Source organism: Ovis canadensis, chromosome 2 (assembly GCF_042477335.2).
Source record: "Ovis canadensis isolate MfBH-ARS-UI-01 breed Bighorn chromosome 2, ARS-UI_OviCan_v2, whole genome shotgun sequence".
Taxonomy (NCBI): Eukaryota; Metazoa; Chordata; class Mammalia; order Artiodactyla; family Bovidae; genus Ovis; species Ovis canadensis.
In genome coordinates, this window is record NC_091246.1 from 125,631,267 (window position 1) to 125,646,341 (window position 15,075).

Consider the following 15,075-nt stretch of genomic DNA (forward strand, 5'->3'; position numbering starts at 1 on the left):
TTGTGTTATCTGTGTATCCCCTGAAGCCAGTTTGGGTGAAGTCCATGACGGAGCTCTGAGTTTGTCTAGAGGAGCCTAAGGCTCCCGAGAGTGGGCACTGCAAAACAGGACTGGATCTTTTAAATGCAGTGCTATTTTTACTTTTTAGAAACTTTGCTTCAGTAGTAGGTCAGCAGCAAACTGACAGTTGCTTTTAATTTTTAGGGTCTGACAGGAAATCCTGGTGTCCAGGGTCCTGAAGGAAAACTTGGACCTTTGGTAAGTGATTTAAACAAAAGTCCACCACCATTAATATTTCTCAGTGGACATGCAGCTTAAATGGTAAGATCCTTAGTTAAGGCTAGTGTATGTTGAGCAAACTTTGGGAGATAGGAAAGGATGGGGAAGTCTGGTGCACTGCAGCCTATGGGGTTGCAAAGAGTTAGACACGACCTATCAACTGAACAAAAACAATGTTTTTGATTATGTGGGTGCTGATCATGTCTGAAATATACCCTCCCCTCCTGGAAGTAAATCCTAAGGCTCTGATCATTTTCAAATTGACCAAAAATTGATCACACATTGAAATACATGTTTGAGATTGTGACTGCTTCTCTGACATAAATGAAAAAGTTGAAATGATGTATTTGTGAATATTGGTAGAATTTGTCTATTAGTAACAATCTTGTTTCTTGATATCCTTCCAATCTTATACATTTAAGAGATGAATAGGTATAAAGTTTGACAACTCACATATTCTGGGCCCTTCCTTTATATTGTACATGTGAAACAGAAGTCCTGAGTTTTCATTACCATACATAAGAGTAAATGAAAGAAGAGAAAGATTTCCCCTATTAATATGAGTGTAAAGAGATATAAAGATGAAATGTATATAGAATAAGAATTAAGTCTCTGTTCTAAATATTAAAATATCTCAGCAGTTTTTTTTTAATACTCACCTATTCTGATTTGCTAGCATAAAAATATAGGATAATTTAAAGCTTATATATCTTTTATGGTATGTAAAAACGAGTCCCAGTTTGGGCAATGTGACATTTATAGAGAACTGATGTGAAACTTGCCTTGCTCCTGTCAACTTTGCAGGGTGCTCCAGGAGAAGATGGCCGGCCGGGTCCTCCAGGCTCCATAGGAATCAGAGGGCAGCCTGGGAGTATGGGTCTTCCAGGCCCCAAAGGTAGCAGTGTAAGTACCATGTATAATGTTGCCGTCTCATCATAATCCTCACTTGCCATAACAACTGTCAATCAGCAAACTGATTGAAACTTAAGTTAGTTTGTATTGATTCTCTAGGGTGATCCTGGAAAACCTGGAGAAGCAGGAAATGCTGGTGTTCCTGGGCAGAGGGTAACTACCCATTTTCTGTTAAAGAAAAAAACAAAATGAAATTATCCAAATTCTCTTGGCCTCACCTCATATATTATCTCTCTGTGATGCTAGGGAGCTCCTGGAAAAGATGGCGAAGTTGGTCCTTCTGGTCCTGTGGGGCCCCCGGTAAGTTTTATTGAGAACATATTCGCATTACATTTTTCAATAATGGTTGTCTTATCTGTAAGACTTGATTTTACAAGTGGATAAGTTTCAGGGGGAAGCAAATAAGAAAGTGCAAGGTGAAAGAATTTCAGCTATATCTTTTGAGAGCTGAAATAAAAAGGCATCTGCCTTATTATTTTAAGCTTCTATGAATACTAATGGCAAAAGTTACCTCATCATCTCTATGTTGTCACAGCCGAAAAATATAGCAACTAGGAAAATAGTATCTGACAAATATTTTATAATGTATTTTATTTAAAATATGTAAATATTCAATTATGCCTGTTTTTCTAATATTATACCTTATAGAAATTTATTTAAGCTGAAAGATAATTATGAATAATAATATACTATGTTATATATAATTGTGAATTATTATGATAGAAGTTATAATTATATAATATAAACTTATATACATTTATTACTTCCTACTTATTAGTCCTCAAAGGAATATCTCCTGAGGTCTATTTTCATCTTAGGAGTCTAAAATTGTGTTTATCAGAAATACTTGGCATGTTTATTTGTTTTGAACTGGGACAATTTAAATATCTTTCTAAAATGTTAGCTTTGCTTTCTTTAGTTACTCTAGTTTTGAAAGTTTGATTAATACTTCTTATAACACTGAGAAACTACAATGGAAACATTAGATTGGATACATAAAAGTAATGACTTTTTCTGTGCCCAATAGTCAGTTTTCCCACAAGTTTTACAGTTGACTCCAGACACTAATGTTTGGATAAAAAAATGAACACGTTATCTGTTTCTTTGCTGGCTTTAGGAGGTATTTTCTCACCATCAAGGACTTCAAACAATACCATTAGGTGATTTTTAGAACTAGTTTATTATCTGGCTAAAGTGAAAAACTTGTAATTGGAAAAAATGCAAAGAAATATGAATACTTGGGTAGTTCACACAGAGAGGAAGCGAGTAGACCTGGCTCCTGGTGTTCATGGTTTTCTTTTCTTTGTGACTCAGGGTCTAGCTGGGGAGAGAGGAGAACAGGGTCCTCCAGGCCCCACTGGCTTTCAGGTACGCACTGACTCCATCTTCCCTTTCTTCTTCTCCTGATAAAATGCTTTTTCTTATGGAAAGGATATGGTTGAATGATGTGAAATTTTTTAATTTTCAAAGAAGCAACTCCTCTTTTGGTAAATAGGATAGACATTTGGATGAAATCAAACATTTTTGTTCAAAGAACAGGAATAGACTTCCCCTGAAAAACTGACCAAAACCCAAACCTTTAACAAATTAAAAATTATAAAATGCTTTTGATATCTCAGTAGGATTTATTTAACTATATTAAGGCTTATCTAATGTATTGGTGTCTAATTTTTTCCTTTAAATTTTTATGTTGTATTGAGGTATAGCAGATTAACAATGTTGTGACAGTTTTTAGGTGAAGGGGCTCAATCATAATTTTTGTTGAATAAATTTTCATGATTTATCTAAATATGTTAGTAGAATATTTAACAGCATTGGGTGATCATCATTTGGGGAAAAATTTTCAGGCTAACTTTTCATATTTATTCTATCAGCCTAAAATGTTATTCTGAGAGCCATTAAATACTTCACAAATATAAAGAACCTATTGCTACATTATCATTTTGCTAAGTGGTGGGCAAATGTAAATCTATACCCATAAAAGGATTAGCTGCTGTGTTATATTAGAGAGTATAGGTTTCTAGTTTTGTTATGTTCAACTTTTGTTTAAACACTATCATTTGCTTGAAAATAGTAAGGGAGCTCCATACCTTGAAAAGGGTGAAGGGTTAACACTAGTGGCCTATTAATTTCCATGGAGACACAGGTTTATATTCTTTTATTTTAGGGGCTTCCTGGTCCTCCAGGGCCTCCTGGGGAAGGTGGAAAGCCAGGTGATCAGGTAAGCTTTTAAATAATAAGAGTAGTAATACTAAAAATGTCTGACTTGTAATATCACTTACTATGTGTCAGGCTTTGTTCTGCTTTGCTTGAAATTAATTATCTGTTTCAATCCTTAAAATAACTCTTATGTACTAGGTACTATTATAATGTCCATTTTCTGTTCAGGTCAGTTCAGTCACTCACCCGTGTCTGACTCTTTGCAACCCCATGAACAGCAGGATGCCAGGTCTCCCTGTCCATCACCAACTCCCAGAGTTTACCCAAACTCATGTCCGTTGAGTCAGTGATGCCATCCAACCGTCTCATCCTCTGTTGTCCCCTTCTCCTCCCAGCCTCAATCCTTCCCAGCATCAGGGTCTTTTCAAATGAGTCAGTGCTTCACATCAGGTGGCCAAAGTATTGGAGTTTCAACTTCAACATCAGTCCTACCAATGAACACCCAAGACTGATCTCCTTTAGGATAGACTGGTTGGATATCCTTGCAGTCCAAGGGACTCTCAAGAGTCTTCTCCAACACCACAGTTCAGAAGCATCAATTCTTCCGTGCTCAGCTTTCTTTAGAGTCCAACTCTCACATCCATACATGACTACTGGAAAAACCATAGCCTCGACTAGACAGACCTTTGTTGGCAAAGTAATGTCACTGCTTTTTAATATGCTGTCTAGGTTGGTCATAACTTTCCTTCCAAGGAGTAAGTGCCTTTTTAATTTCATGGCTGCAGTCACCACCTGCAGTGATTTTGGAGCCCCCCAAAATGGTCAGCCACTGTTTCCACTGCTTCCCCATCTATTTCCCATGAAGTGATGGGACCAGATGCCATGATCTTAGTTTTCTGAATGTTGCGCTTTAAGCCAACTTTTTCACTCTCCTCTTTCACTTTCATCAAGAGGCTCTTTAGTTCTTCTTCACTTTCTGCCATAAGGGTGCTATCATCTGCATATCTGAGGTTATTGATATTTCTCCCGGCAATCTTGATTCCAGCTTGTGCTTCCTCCAGCCCAGCGTTTCTCATGATGTACTGTGCATTAATTAAGCTACATTAATTAAGTTGACTAAGCAGGGTGACAATATACAGCCTTGACGTACTCCTTTTCCTTTTTGGAACCAGTCTGTTGTTCCATGTCCAGTTCTAACTGTTGCCTCCTGACCTGCATACCGGTTTCTCAAGAGGCAGGTCAGGTGGTCTGGTATCCCCATCTCTTTCAGAATTTTCCACAGTGTATTGTGATCCACACAGTCAAAGGCTTTGGCATAGTCAGTAAGGAAGAAATAGATGTTTTTCTGGAACTCTCTTGCTTTTTCCGTGATCCAGCGGATGTTGGCAATTTGATCTCTGGTTCCTTGGCCTTTTCTACAACCAGCTTGAAGATCTGGAAGTTCATGGTTCATGTATTGCTGAAGCCTGGCTTGGAGAATTTTGAGCATTACTTTACTGGCATGTGAGATGAGTGCAATTGTGCGGTAGTTTGAGCATTCTTTGGCATTGCCTTTCTTTGGGATTGGAATGAAAACTGACCTTTTCCAGTCCTGTGGCCACTGCTGAGTTTTCCAAATGTGCTGGCATATTGAGTGCAGCACGTTCACAGCATCCTCTTTCAGGATTTGAAATAGCTCCACTGGAATTCCATCACCTCCACTTGCTTTGTGTGTAGTGATGCTCCTAAGGCCCACTTGACTTCACATTCCAGGATGTCGGCTCTAGGTGAGTGATCACACCATTGTGATTATCTGGGTCATAAAGATCTTTTGTTGTACAGTTCTGTGTATTCTTGCCACCTCTTCTTAATATCTTCTGCTTCTGTTAGGTCCATACCATTTCTGTCCTTTATCAAGCCCATTTTTTCATGAAATGTTCCCTTGGTATCTCTAATTTTCTTGAAGAGGTCTCTAGTCATTCTCATTCTATTGTTTTCCTCTATTTCTTTGCATTGATCGCGGAAGAAGGCTTTCTTATCCCTCCTTGCTATTATTTGGAACTTTGCATTCAAATGGGTATATCTTTCCTTTTTTCCTTTGGTTTTTGCTTCTCTTCTTTTCACAGCTATTTGTAAGGCCTTGCCAGACAGCCATTTTGCTTTTTTGCATTTCTTTTCCATGGGGATGGTCTTGATCCTTGTCTCCTGTACAATGTCATGAACCTCGGTCCATAGTTCATCAGGCGCTCTATCTATCAGATCTAGTCCCTTAAATCTATTTCTCACTTCCACTGTATAATCATAAGGGATTTGATTTAGGTCATACCTGAATGGTCTAGCGGTTTTCCCTACTTTCTTCAATTTGAGTCTGAATTTGGCAATAAGGAGTTCATGATCTGAGCCACAGTCAGCTCCCGGTCTTGTTTTTGCTGACTATAGAACTTCTCCACCTTTGGCTGCAAAGAATATAATCAGTCTGCTTTTGGTGTTGACCATCTGGTAATGTCCATGTGTAGAGTCTTCTCTTGTGTTGTTGGAAGAGGGTGTTTGCTATGACCAGTGCATTCTCTTGGAAAAACTCTATTAGCCTTTGCCCTGCTTCATTCAGTACTCCAAGGCCAAATTTGCCTGTTACTCCAGGTGTTTCTTGACTTCTTACTTTTGCATTCCAGTCCCCATATAATGAAAATGACATCTTTTTGGGTGTTAGTTCTAAAAGGTCTTGTAGGTATTCATAGAACCATTCAACTTCAGCTTCTTCAGCATTACTGATTAGGGCATACACTTGGATTACTGTGATGTTGAGTGGTTTGCCTTGGAAATGAACAGAGATCATTACGTCTTTTTTGAGATTGGATCCAGGTACTGCATTTCAGACTCTTTTGTTGACTATGATGGCTACTCCATTTCTTCTAAGGGATTCCTGCCCACGAAGTAGATATAATGGTCATTTGAATTAAATTCACCCATTCCAGTCCATCTTAGTTTGCTGATTCCTAGAATGTCGACATTCAATCTTGCCATCTCCTATTTGAACACTTCCAATTTGGCTTGATTCATGGACTTAACATTCCAGGTTCCTATGCAGTATTGCTTTTTGCAGCATTGGACCTTGCTTCTATCACCAGTCACTTCCACAACTGGGTGTTGTTTTTGCTTTGGATCTGTCCCTTCATTCTTTCTGGAGTTATTTCTCCACAGATCTCCAGTAACATATTGGGCACCTACTGACCTGGGGAGTTCCTCTTTCAGTGTCTTATCTTTTGCCTTTTCATACTCTTCGTGGGGTTCTCAAGGCAGTAATACTGAAATGGTTTGCCATTCCTTTCTCCAGTGGACCACATTCTGTCAGACCTCTCCACCATGACCCCTCTGTCTTAGATGGTCCCAGATGGCATGGCTTAGTTTTAGAGTTAGACAAGCTGTGGCTTGTGTGATCAGATTGGCCAGTTGTCTGTGAATGTGGTTCAGTCTGTCTGCCCGCTGATGCCCTCTCTCAGCGCCGACCCTCTTATTGTGTTTCTCTTATCTTGGACATGGGATATGTCTTCACGGCTGCTCCAGCAAAGCGCAGCCACTGCTCCTTACTTTGGACGTAGGGTAGCTCATTTTATAGGTGAGGAAAATGAGACACATAGATATTAAGTAATTTTTCCAAAATCACACAGCCAAAATGATGTCAAGTGTTTATAGGATTGTGTTATTAATCACTAAATACATCTTATTGGAACTATAGGGTATTACTGGAGACTTCATAAACAGTTGTGAACAGAAAATTACCATTTTATTTATATCATTTTACCAACATATAGGTTTATGTAATTTATTTTTCTTGGAGTGATTTATTCATTCATGTAACTTTTAAACAAATATTTGCTGAGCACTCTGTGCTAAGCTCTACTGAACTTTGGCCTTAACCAATTGAATAAATGAGTTGGACCTTTCCCTAATTTTTATTTTAATAGGTGACAGAAAGTATAGAAAGACAGTTATGACAATTGCGTGTTTTAAGTGCAGTGGTCGGGGAGCCACTGTGTCTGTATAAAGCTAGAGGGTGCGCCTAATTCAGACACTGCTAAGTCGCTTCAGTCGTGTCCAACCCTGTGTGACCCCACAGACGGCAGCCCACCAGGCTCCCCTGTCTCTGGGATTCTCCAGGCAAGAACACTGGAGTGGGTTGCCATTTCCTTCTCCAATGCATGAAAGTGAAAAGTCAAAGTGAAGTCGCTCAGTCGTGTCTGACCCTCAGCAACCCCATGGACTGCAGCCCACCAGGCTCCTCCATCCATGGGATTTTCTAGGCAAGAGTACTGGAGTGGAGTGCCATTGCCTTCTCCGAATTCAGACACTGGAGGTTTAGAAAAAGTTTCCCCAACAAAGTATATTCTTTTATGTAATCTGTAGGATGAATGATGATAAATCGGGAGGAAGGAAGTTAAGAAAACATTCTAGGAAATGGAAACAGCAAGTGCAAAGCCTTGCTGATCAAATTTAGGCTCTGAGAATTTTTGGTAAGTCAGAAATATCGTATACACCTTGAGGAGGGTGAAGATGACGTTAGAGGATGACAGGGAATGTTTTGAGTCTAATTTGTTCTTATTACTAGAGTAATGGGAAGGTAAGGGAGGGCTTTTAATTAGAGAGAAATACTGTGAGATTTGGGCTTTAGGAAGATCATGCCACAGTGAAGACAGCACATTTAAAAGGATAAAACTGGAGGCCTACTTGATACAGTTATTATTTGTATTAAATACAAATAACATTTGTATCATTATTATAATACAAAATTGTACTTGTAATTTTAAGTGACAATTTTTCTTTTAGTTAAGACTTTTAACATAGTCATGATTGCATTAATTTGAACTTACAGTTTCTAGTAGAGTGTGTTGTCTATATTCTGTGTTCAAGAAATATTTAGTGAATTGAATTAAGTTGGTTCTGTTTAAAAGATCAGTACTTCATTAGTTTTAATTTCACTTTCCTCTGCTAAAAGTTTTTCACATTCCATTAGGAAATTAAATTCTTTTGCTTTAACTGTCACTAAGTAATGTACTATCTTTGTGAGATAATATTTTGCCTGTGCTCATTGCCAAAAAATAATCGTCCAGGTATTTCCATATCATGTATATGATATCCCCTCATTTATAAAAGTGTACACATTTTTCTTTATTCAATATTATGGACTTAGATGTCCAATAACATATTAGAAGAAATTAGGTATATGGTCTGGAAAACTTTCTAATAAATATCTAAAATTTAGTTAAAGTTTTTCATTTTAAAAAATGTATTTTATAGGGGGTTCCTGGAGATCCTGGGGCAGTTGGCCCATTAGGACCTAGAGTAAGTATTTTCTTCTTTTTTTTTTCTTTTGATTTACTGTGTTTCCATTGGCTTCAGTTTATAAAACCATCTTTCATCTTAAAGTTGGCTGTATTTTAATCATTGCAGTTCTTTTACTTGATGAAAATCAGTCTGATGAGAAACAGTCTGTGCTGTGAAGCCAGCATATGCTTACTTCAAGTTCATTTCTTATCACTAAATTATAAAATTGAGTCTTAATCGTCGCTTATTTCTAAATTTTTCCCCAGAAATCACTTTTCAGATTTCTGGAAACAAATTTAAATCCATTTTCAGATCAAGCACTGAGACTGCTTGACATTTCTGTGTTGTGTAGGGAGAACGAGGAAATCCAGGGGAAAGAGGAGAACCAGGAATAACTGGACTTCCTGGTGAGAAAGGAATGGCTGGAGGACATGGTCCTGATGGTCCAAAAGTAAGTGTGGTAGTGAGCTCAGTATTTTTTATTAATTTATTTTTTTAATTGTTAAAAGTATTTTATTTCAAAATATTTGCTTTACAATATTGTGCTGATTTCTAATTTACTGGGCAATAAACACATGATGGTACTAGAATTTATTTCTCTTGTTTTTCCAAAGTAATTTCTTTAACAAATATTTAAAGAGCACCTGCTTGACTTTCCTTTGACGTTAAAGAGTCAGGTATAAAGGAGCCTCTTCCTTGATGGGATTTATGATCTAGTACACAAGGCAGTGATATTTCCTCATATACAAAACCGTTTCTAAAATTTATTTATATATTTTCCTAAGGACTTTTATTTATAAGCAGAGGCAAGAAATGGAAAATTGTATAATTTATTAGGAGATGTTCCTAATCATCCGCTCCATTTCCCTTGTCTCAGTTTCTGTAGTTCTGCTCACTAAATATATAAAAGTATGTCATTTTTGAAATCTGAAAGTACAATGCATTATGAGGCAAAAATCAGCACCATTTCCTTTTGGGTGCCGTTGTAAAGTTGATAGAAGATAATGTGGCCGTTTTCAGTGCAAACTACCAGAGCAGAAATTTTTGTGATCAGATGTTAGATACCTTATCACCTTCAAGGGCCAGAGATTGTATAAGATCTGCTTCAATTTCACTACTGAATAAGCCTGAAAACCAGCTTCATTTCATGGATTCTTTAGTGAGAGAATGAATGTACTCTCTAAATGTAATGTCTTCTTTTTCTTATTAGAATCCTTAAGATGTTGCCAATAAAAGAAAACAAAAAGGCAACTCTATCATTTTTGTTTGAATCAGTACCCAATTTTCCCAAAGAGAAAATCTGAAAACAAAGCAACAATCAAAACAGAAAGGTATTATTTAAAGAAAAAATAATGACCTCAGAGACAGTTTTCCCAAATGAAAAATATGAACATGAGGTTGAACCATATGTAATTGCCAAGACTCTACTATTTTGGGTTTACCAAAACAGGGATTCCATGTGGCTAAACCATAATATATAGATGAGCTTACTTATTTTTGGTTCATTTTAGGGCAGTCCAGGACCACCTGGAACCCCTGGAGATACAGGCCCACCGGGTCTCCAAGGTATGCCAGGAGAAAGAGGAATTGCAGGAACTCCTGGCCCCAAGGGTGACAGAGTAAGTTTACTTATTTATTTTATTCATTCATTTAGATTTTCTACTGATACTGATTTTCTGGGCAGACTTTTACTTCTGCCCTCCTAAGTTGCAAGTCATTTATTCTTTCAGCACGTGTACTGAAATGCACTGTCCCAACATTGTTCTAGGCCCAAGGGGATGCAGTTGTGAACATTAGAGATGAGACCCTGCTTTCATGAAGCTTCGATGCCAGTGTAGGAAAAAGACAAGTGACTAAATGGCCTTTTGTGTGTTTTCGCAGGGTGGCATAGGAGAAAAAGGTGCTGAAGGTACAGCTGGAAATGATGGAGCAAGAGTAAGTGAAATCATTCTTTTCAGAGGCAGGGCTAGGAATCAACATCATCATTACTGTATGAGTTTGCCTGAACTTTCTAGAATAAACCTCATGTTCCCATGGTGGTCAGGATTTGGGAGAATGATGAAATCTGAGATTTGACATTGACTGCCTGTGGATATTCATTTGCTTACCTTGAATAAGAACAAGCCAAAAAAATTAAGTCATTATTGAGAGAATGAAATAAGATACATTTTTATTGTGCATGTGAAATTGATGCTTTAAGCAGTGGGGCGCTCTTTTTCCTTCTCTATCATATTTATTCCATATGCAATGTTTCTGTTGATTAAAATGCTAACCTAATGAATCATCTTAGACTTCCTTCCAGTATAGGCAAGTAGAGTTTTACAGAGTAACCAAAGGTGTGATAAATGTTTCTCAATATGCTAGCTGTCAGGGGTGAGAAAATTACTGCGTGATGAATCATCATTAATGAGACTGAACAAGTGAAATGTAAAGAAGGATTGCTTAATGCCCTTCCAGAAATTGATGTTTAACAAGCTTCGTGTCCTCAAAACTAGAATGTATTTGCAATTCTAAGGATAATCAAACAATCAGAATGAAAATATATTTTCAGACATGAATGATTCTCTCAGGTAAGAGCAGATAGTTAATCACTCAGATAGTCAACATTTTCTGAAAATAGCTCCTGATATTTGCTAAATAGTTTCTGATTCAGTATGACTTAGTTTGCTGTTAGTTGTCATGCTGTACCCTGACAAAAGCAGTTTTGCTATTAAAAAAAGAGATGACACTGAGCCCCTGTTAATATTTTGATTCTGCCCATTGAGTCACTATTAATACACTGATTATATTAACCTTTGATAAAAAATAGTACATTCTAGGAAAGTTTTAGTCTTATTATAATGATTCCTTTTTTCTTTTTCTGAAAGCTAGTTCAAGGTGAAACAATTTAGCAAACTATGAAATCAAAGTATCTTTGCCTTTTAACTAAATCTAATATTCAATTCAATATTTCAAAAGTGGTCTAAGTGAGTCTGGTTTATTGTTTGTGCTTCACATCACAGTTGGTCTGGAGTGCACAGGAAATAGTGAAGAGCAGTTTGAAGGAACGATGTGCTGTCAGTTTATTTTAAGGAGAAACATCCATCTATTGCTCCTTTGAGCTATGGAATACTTTGAAGCTGCAGTGCAATAGGATCAAGACTTAAGCAATGACTGCTTACTTTTTAGTGAGGGAAATATGTTGTTTTAGGCAAGAAGCAGAGAATTTATCTCATTTAAAGGGGAAAAAACTTTAGTGTAGTCACCTTTATATTCAAGGCATCGCACAGAGTTGGACACGGCTGAAGCGACTTAGCAGTAGCAGCAGCAGCATTAGGTAAATGGCAGAATATTGTTTCATTATAGATCTAGAGAATTTAAGATCACAGTTTTCTCATGTTCTTGTCTTAAAATACAGCATAAAATTAAAAAGTCATTTTATTCCCTAAGTTTCTTCGTAATGCATACATAAATTAAACGGCAAAGGACTATCTGAGTTTCTTGTGGAAAAAGCAATACACAAATATCAGAGAGAAAACCTGTTTTAGGAAGGGCTCCAATGCTGTGCAGCAGTTTAAAAACTGTGCTTGTGTGTCAGGAAAAACCCACGTGTCGCCCTGCTATACTCTGAGCCAAAGAACGCCCTCACCTTCAGTGCAGTGGGGTGGTTCCATTCATCTTCATCACAGAGGAATGTGGAAAACTGAGGGCTTTAGCACAATTTCACTTTTATAAAAAATAAAGAAATGATATTTCACTTGTATAGTTTAAGAATAAAGTATGCTGTACAAAATAAGAAAAGCTTCTTCAATCTGTTGTCAAATTTCAAATAGAGATTAGTGAAATTAAACAAGCTAAGAAATACAGAAGCGTTGTTGAAGGATAGCACTGGTTTCAGACTAATGTTATGTGTATAGATGAGTGAGTTGGATGAAACAGATTGAAACATTTTGCGGAGAAAATCCACTGGGAATTGTTTTAGACTAGATATAAAATATTGAGAATATACAGATTGTATCATTTATTACAAGTGATGTTTTACAAAAGCAGTCATCTGTAACAAAATGGTACCTTTCTTGGTTTGTTTATTTAAACGTGGAGATTTCTGCACATTCTTTTCCTCAATATGCCTATGTTACGTTCATTGACAGGGTCTTCCGGGTCCCTTGGGCCCTCCAGGTCCTTCAGGCCCTACTGGAGAAAAGGTAATGTCAAAAATTGTTATCTTGTGGACTCACAATTCTGAGATCTGAATGCTGGCTCTTTTTCATAATGTTTTCTCTTTCATAAAATATGATAGCTGGGCTAGATCATTTCTGAGTTCTCCTCCCATCCACCCAACAGATAGGGCACCGCGTCCTACAGTTATACTGTGTTTTGCTGTTGCTTTGGACAGTTCCGTTCAGTTGCTCAGTCATGTCCGACTCTTTGCAACCCCATGGACTGCAGCACACCAGGCCTCCCTGTCCATCACCAACTCATGGAGTCCACCCAAACCCATGTCTGTTGAGTTGGTGATGCCATTCAACCATCTCATCTTCTGTCGTCTCCTTCTCCTGCCCTCAATCTTTCCCAGCATCAGAGTCTTTTCAAATGAGTCAGTGCTTCACATCAGGTGGCCAAAGTATTGGAGTTTCAGCTTCAACATCAGTCCTACCAATGAACACCCAAGAATGATCTCCTTTAGGATGGACTGGTTGGATCTCCTTGCAATCCACGGGACTCTCAAGTGTCTTCTCCAACACCACAGTTCAAAAGCATCAATTCTTCTCTGCTCAGCTTTCTTTAGAGTCCAACTCTCACATCCATACATGACTACTGGGAAAACCATAGCTTTGATGAGACAGACCTTTGTTGACAAAGTAATGTCTCTGCTTTTTAATATGCTGTCTAGGTTGGTCATAACTTTCCTTCTAAGGAGTAAGCGCCTTTTTAATTCCATGGCTGTAATCACCATCTGCAGTGATTTTGGAGCCCAGAAAAATAAAGTCAGCCACTGTTTCCACTGTTTCCCCATCTATTTGCCATGAAGTGATGGGACTGGATGTCATGATTTTAGTTTTCTGAATGTTGAGCTTGAAGCCAACTTTTTCACTCTCCTCTTTCACTTTCATCAAGAGGTTCTTTAGTTCTTCACTTTCTGCCATAAAAGTGGCATCATCTGCATATCTGAGGTGATTGATATTTCTCTTGGCAATCTTGATTCCAGCATTTCTCATGATGTACTCTGCATATAAATTAAATAAGCAGGGTGACAATATACAGCCTTGACATACTCCTTTTCCTCTTTGGAACCGGTATGTTGTTCCATGCTTTGGATAATAACCATCTAAAATCTGCTTTTCAGGGAGAACCTGGCCCTCGAGGTTTAGTCGGCCCACCTGGCTCCCGTGGCAATCCCGTAAGTGACAGTATTTTGATGTTCTAAAACAAGCCATCATTTTATCTTGATATTTACATGAAACCATGCCTGTTGGGTTAGGTTACTTTTAACTTCCTGGTTTTCACCTTTTACTTTTCTTATTACACTTAAAAAAAAATCAGTGTATTATTTCTATACAGTCTATATAAGCAGCTCATTTACTAAAAAATCAGAAGCTTCTTTGAGACTTTGGGCCTTGGCAATTTTTTTCTATGACCCTCATCTCTATATCACCCTTAGGAGTCTTCCTCAAGCAACATGTCTAATTTCTCTATGTGTACATTTCAAGACACTACAGATTTATAAAAGTGTATTTTAAAATACTGTTCCTGTTTAGAATCATGTGTGAAAGCTATAATAATGTTTGTCTTCTAGGGCTCACGTGGTGAAAATGGCCCAACTGGAGCTGTTGGTTTTGCTGGACCCCAGGTATGACTTTTAAATGTCCTGAATTTACAAATGATCGTTCTTCTTGCTACAGTAATGAATATAATTAATTATCACTGTCATTTGTTTTGAAGGTATATTCAAGATTCTGGAAAATATAATTTTCTAGGCAATAGCCTGATTTTCAATACATTTTTTTTTTCATGGACTGGCACAAAATGGATGCATCTGCATTACTTTGAATTATATACTTACTTGTTATAATAAATACTGTGGTGACATAACTTACTTTTTCAGACTGTCTTCAGAGATCTCATTGGGGTGGTTTTTTTTTTCTTCTAAGCGTTTATATTGATTACAAATCACCATTTTATAATATATGAATAAATGATAATTACTATGAAATATTTGTCTTTAAGTGTTGCAACCATTTCCTTATTTATTCTTTGGTGTAGGGTCCTGATGGGCAGCCTGGAGTGAAAGGTGAACCTGGAGAGCCTGGGCAGAAGGGAGATGCTGGCTCTCCTGGACCACAAGGGCTGGCAGGATCCCCAGGGCCTCATGTAAGTTTAAAGTAAAACAAGATACAACTTGAGTCCAGTGCCCACTGTTTAGACCTTGTGTTTAGACCATCT

The 15,075-nt window shown here is 37.6% G+C and overlaps 1 protein-coding gene across 2 annotated transcripts in view; it reads left to right on the top strand.

Annotated features, from left to right (window-relative positions):
- Positions 1–15,075, top strand: part of COL5A2 (collagen type V alpha 2 chain) — a 149,102-nt gene that overhangs the window by 113,623 nt on the left and 20,404 nt on the right. For both annotated transcript variants that reach the window (XM_069576889.1, XM_069576890.1), the window contains 14 exons: positions 205–258; positions 1,084–1,182; positions 1,291–1,344; positions 1,438–1,491; positions 2,506–2,559; positions 3,359–3,412; positions 8,626–8,670; positions 9,005–9,103; positions 10,164–10,271; positions 10,534–10,587; positions 12,783–12,836; positions 13,979–14,032; positions 14,429–14,482; positions 14,896–15,003. In XM_069576889.1, the coding sequence (XP_069432990.1) occupies positions 205–258; positions 1,084–1,182; positions 1,291–1,344; positions 1,438–1,491; positions 2,506–2,559; positions 3,359–3,412; positions 8,626–8,670; positions 9,005–9,103; positions 10,164–10,271; positions 10,534–10,587; positions 12,783–12,836; positions 13,979–14,032; positions 14,429–14,482; positions 14,896–15,003 (945 nt within the window). The remainder of the gene's footprint in view (positions 1–204; positions 259–1,083; positions 1,183–1,290; positions 1,345–1,437; positions 1,492–2,505; positions 2,560–3,358; positions 3,413–8,625; positions 8,671–9,004; positions 9,104–10,163; positions 10,272–10,533; positions 10,588–12,782; positions 12,837–13,978; positions 14,033–14,428; positions 14,483–14,895; positions 15,004–15,075) is intronic.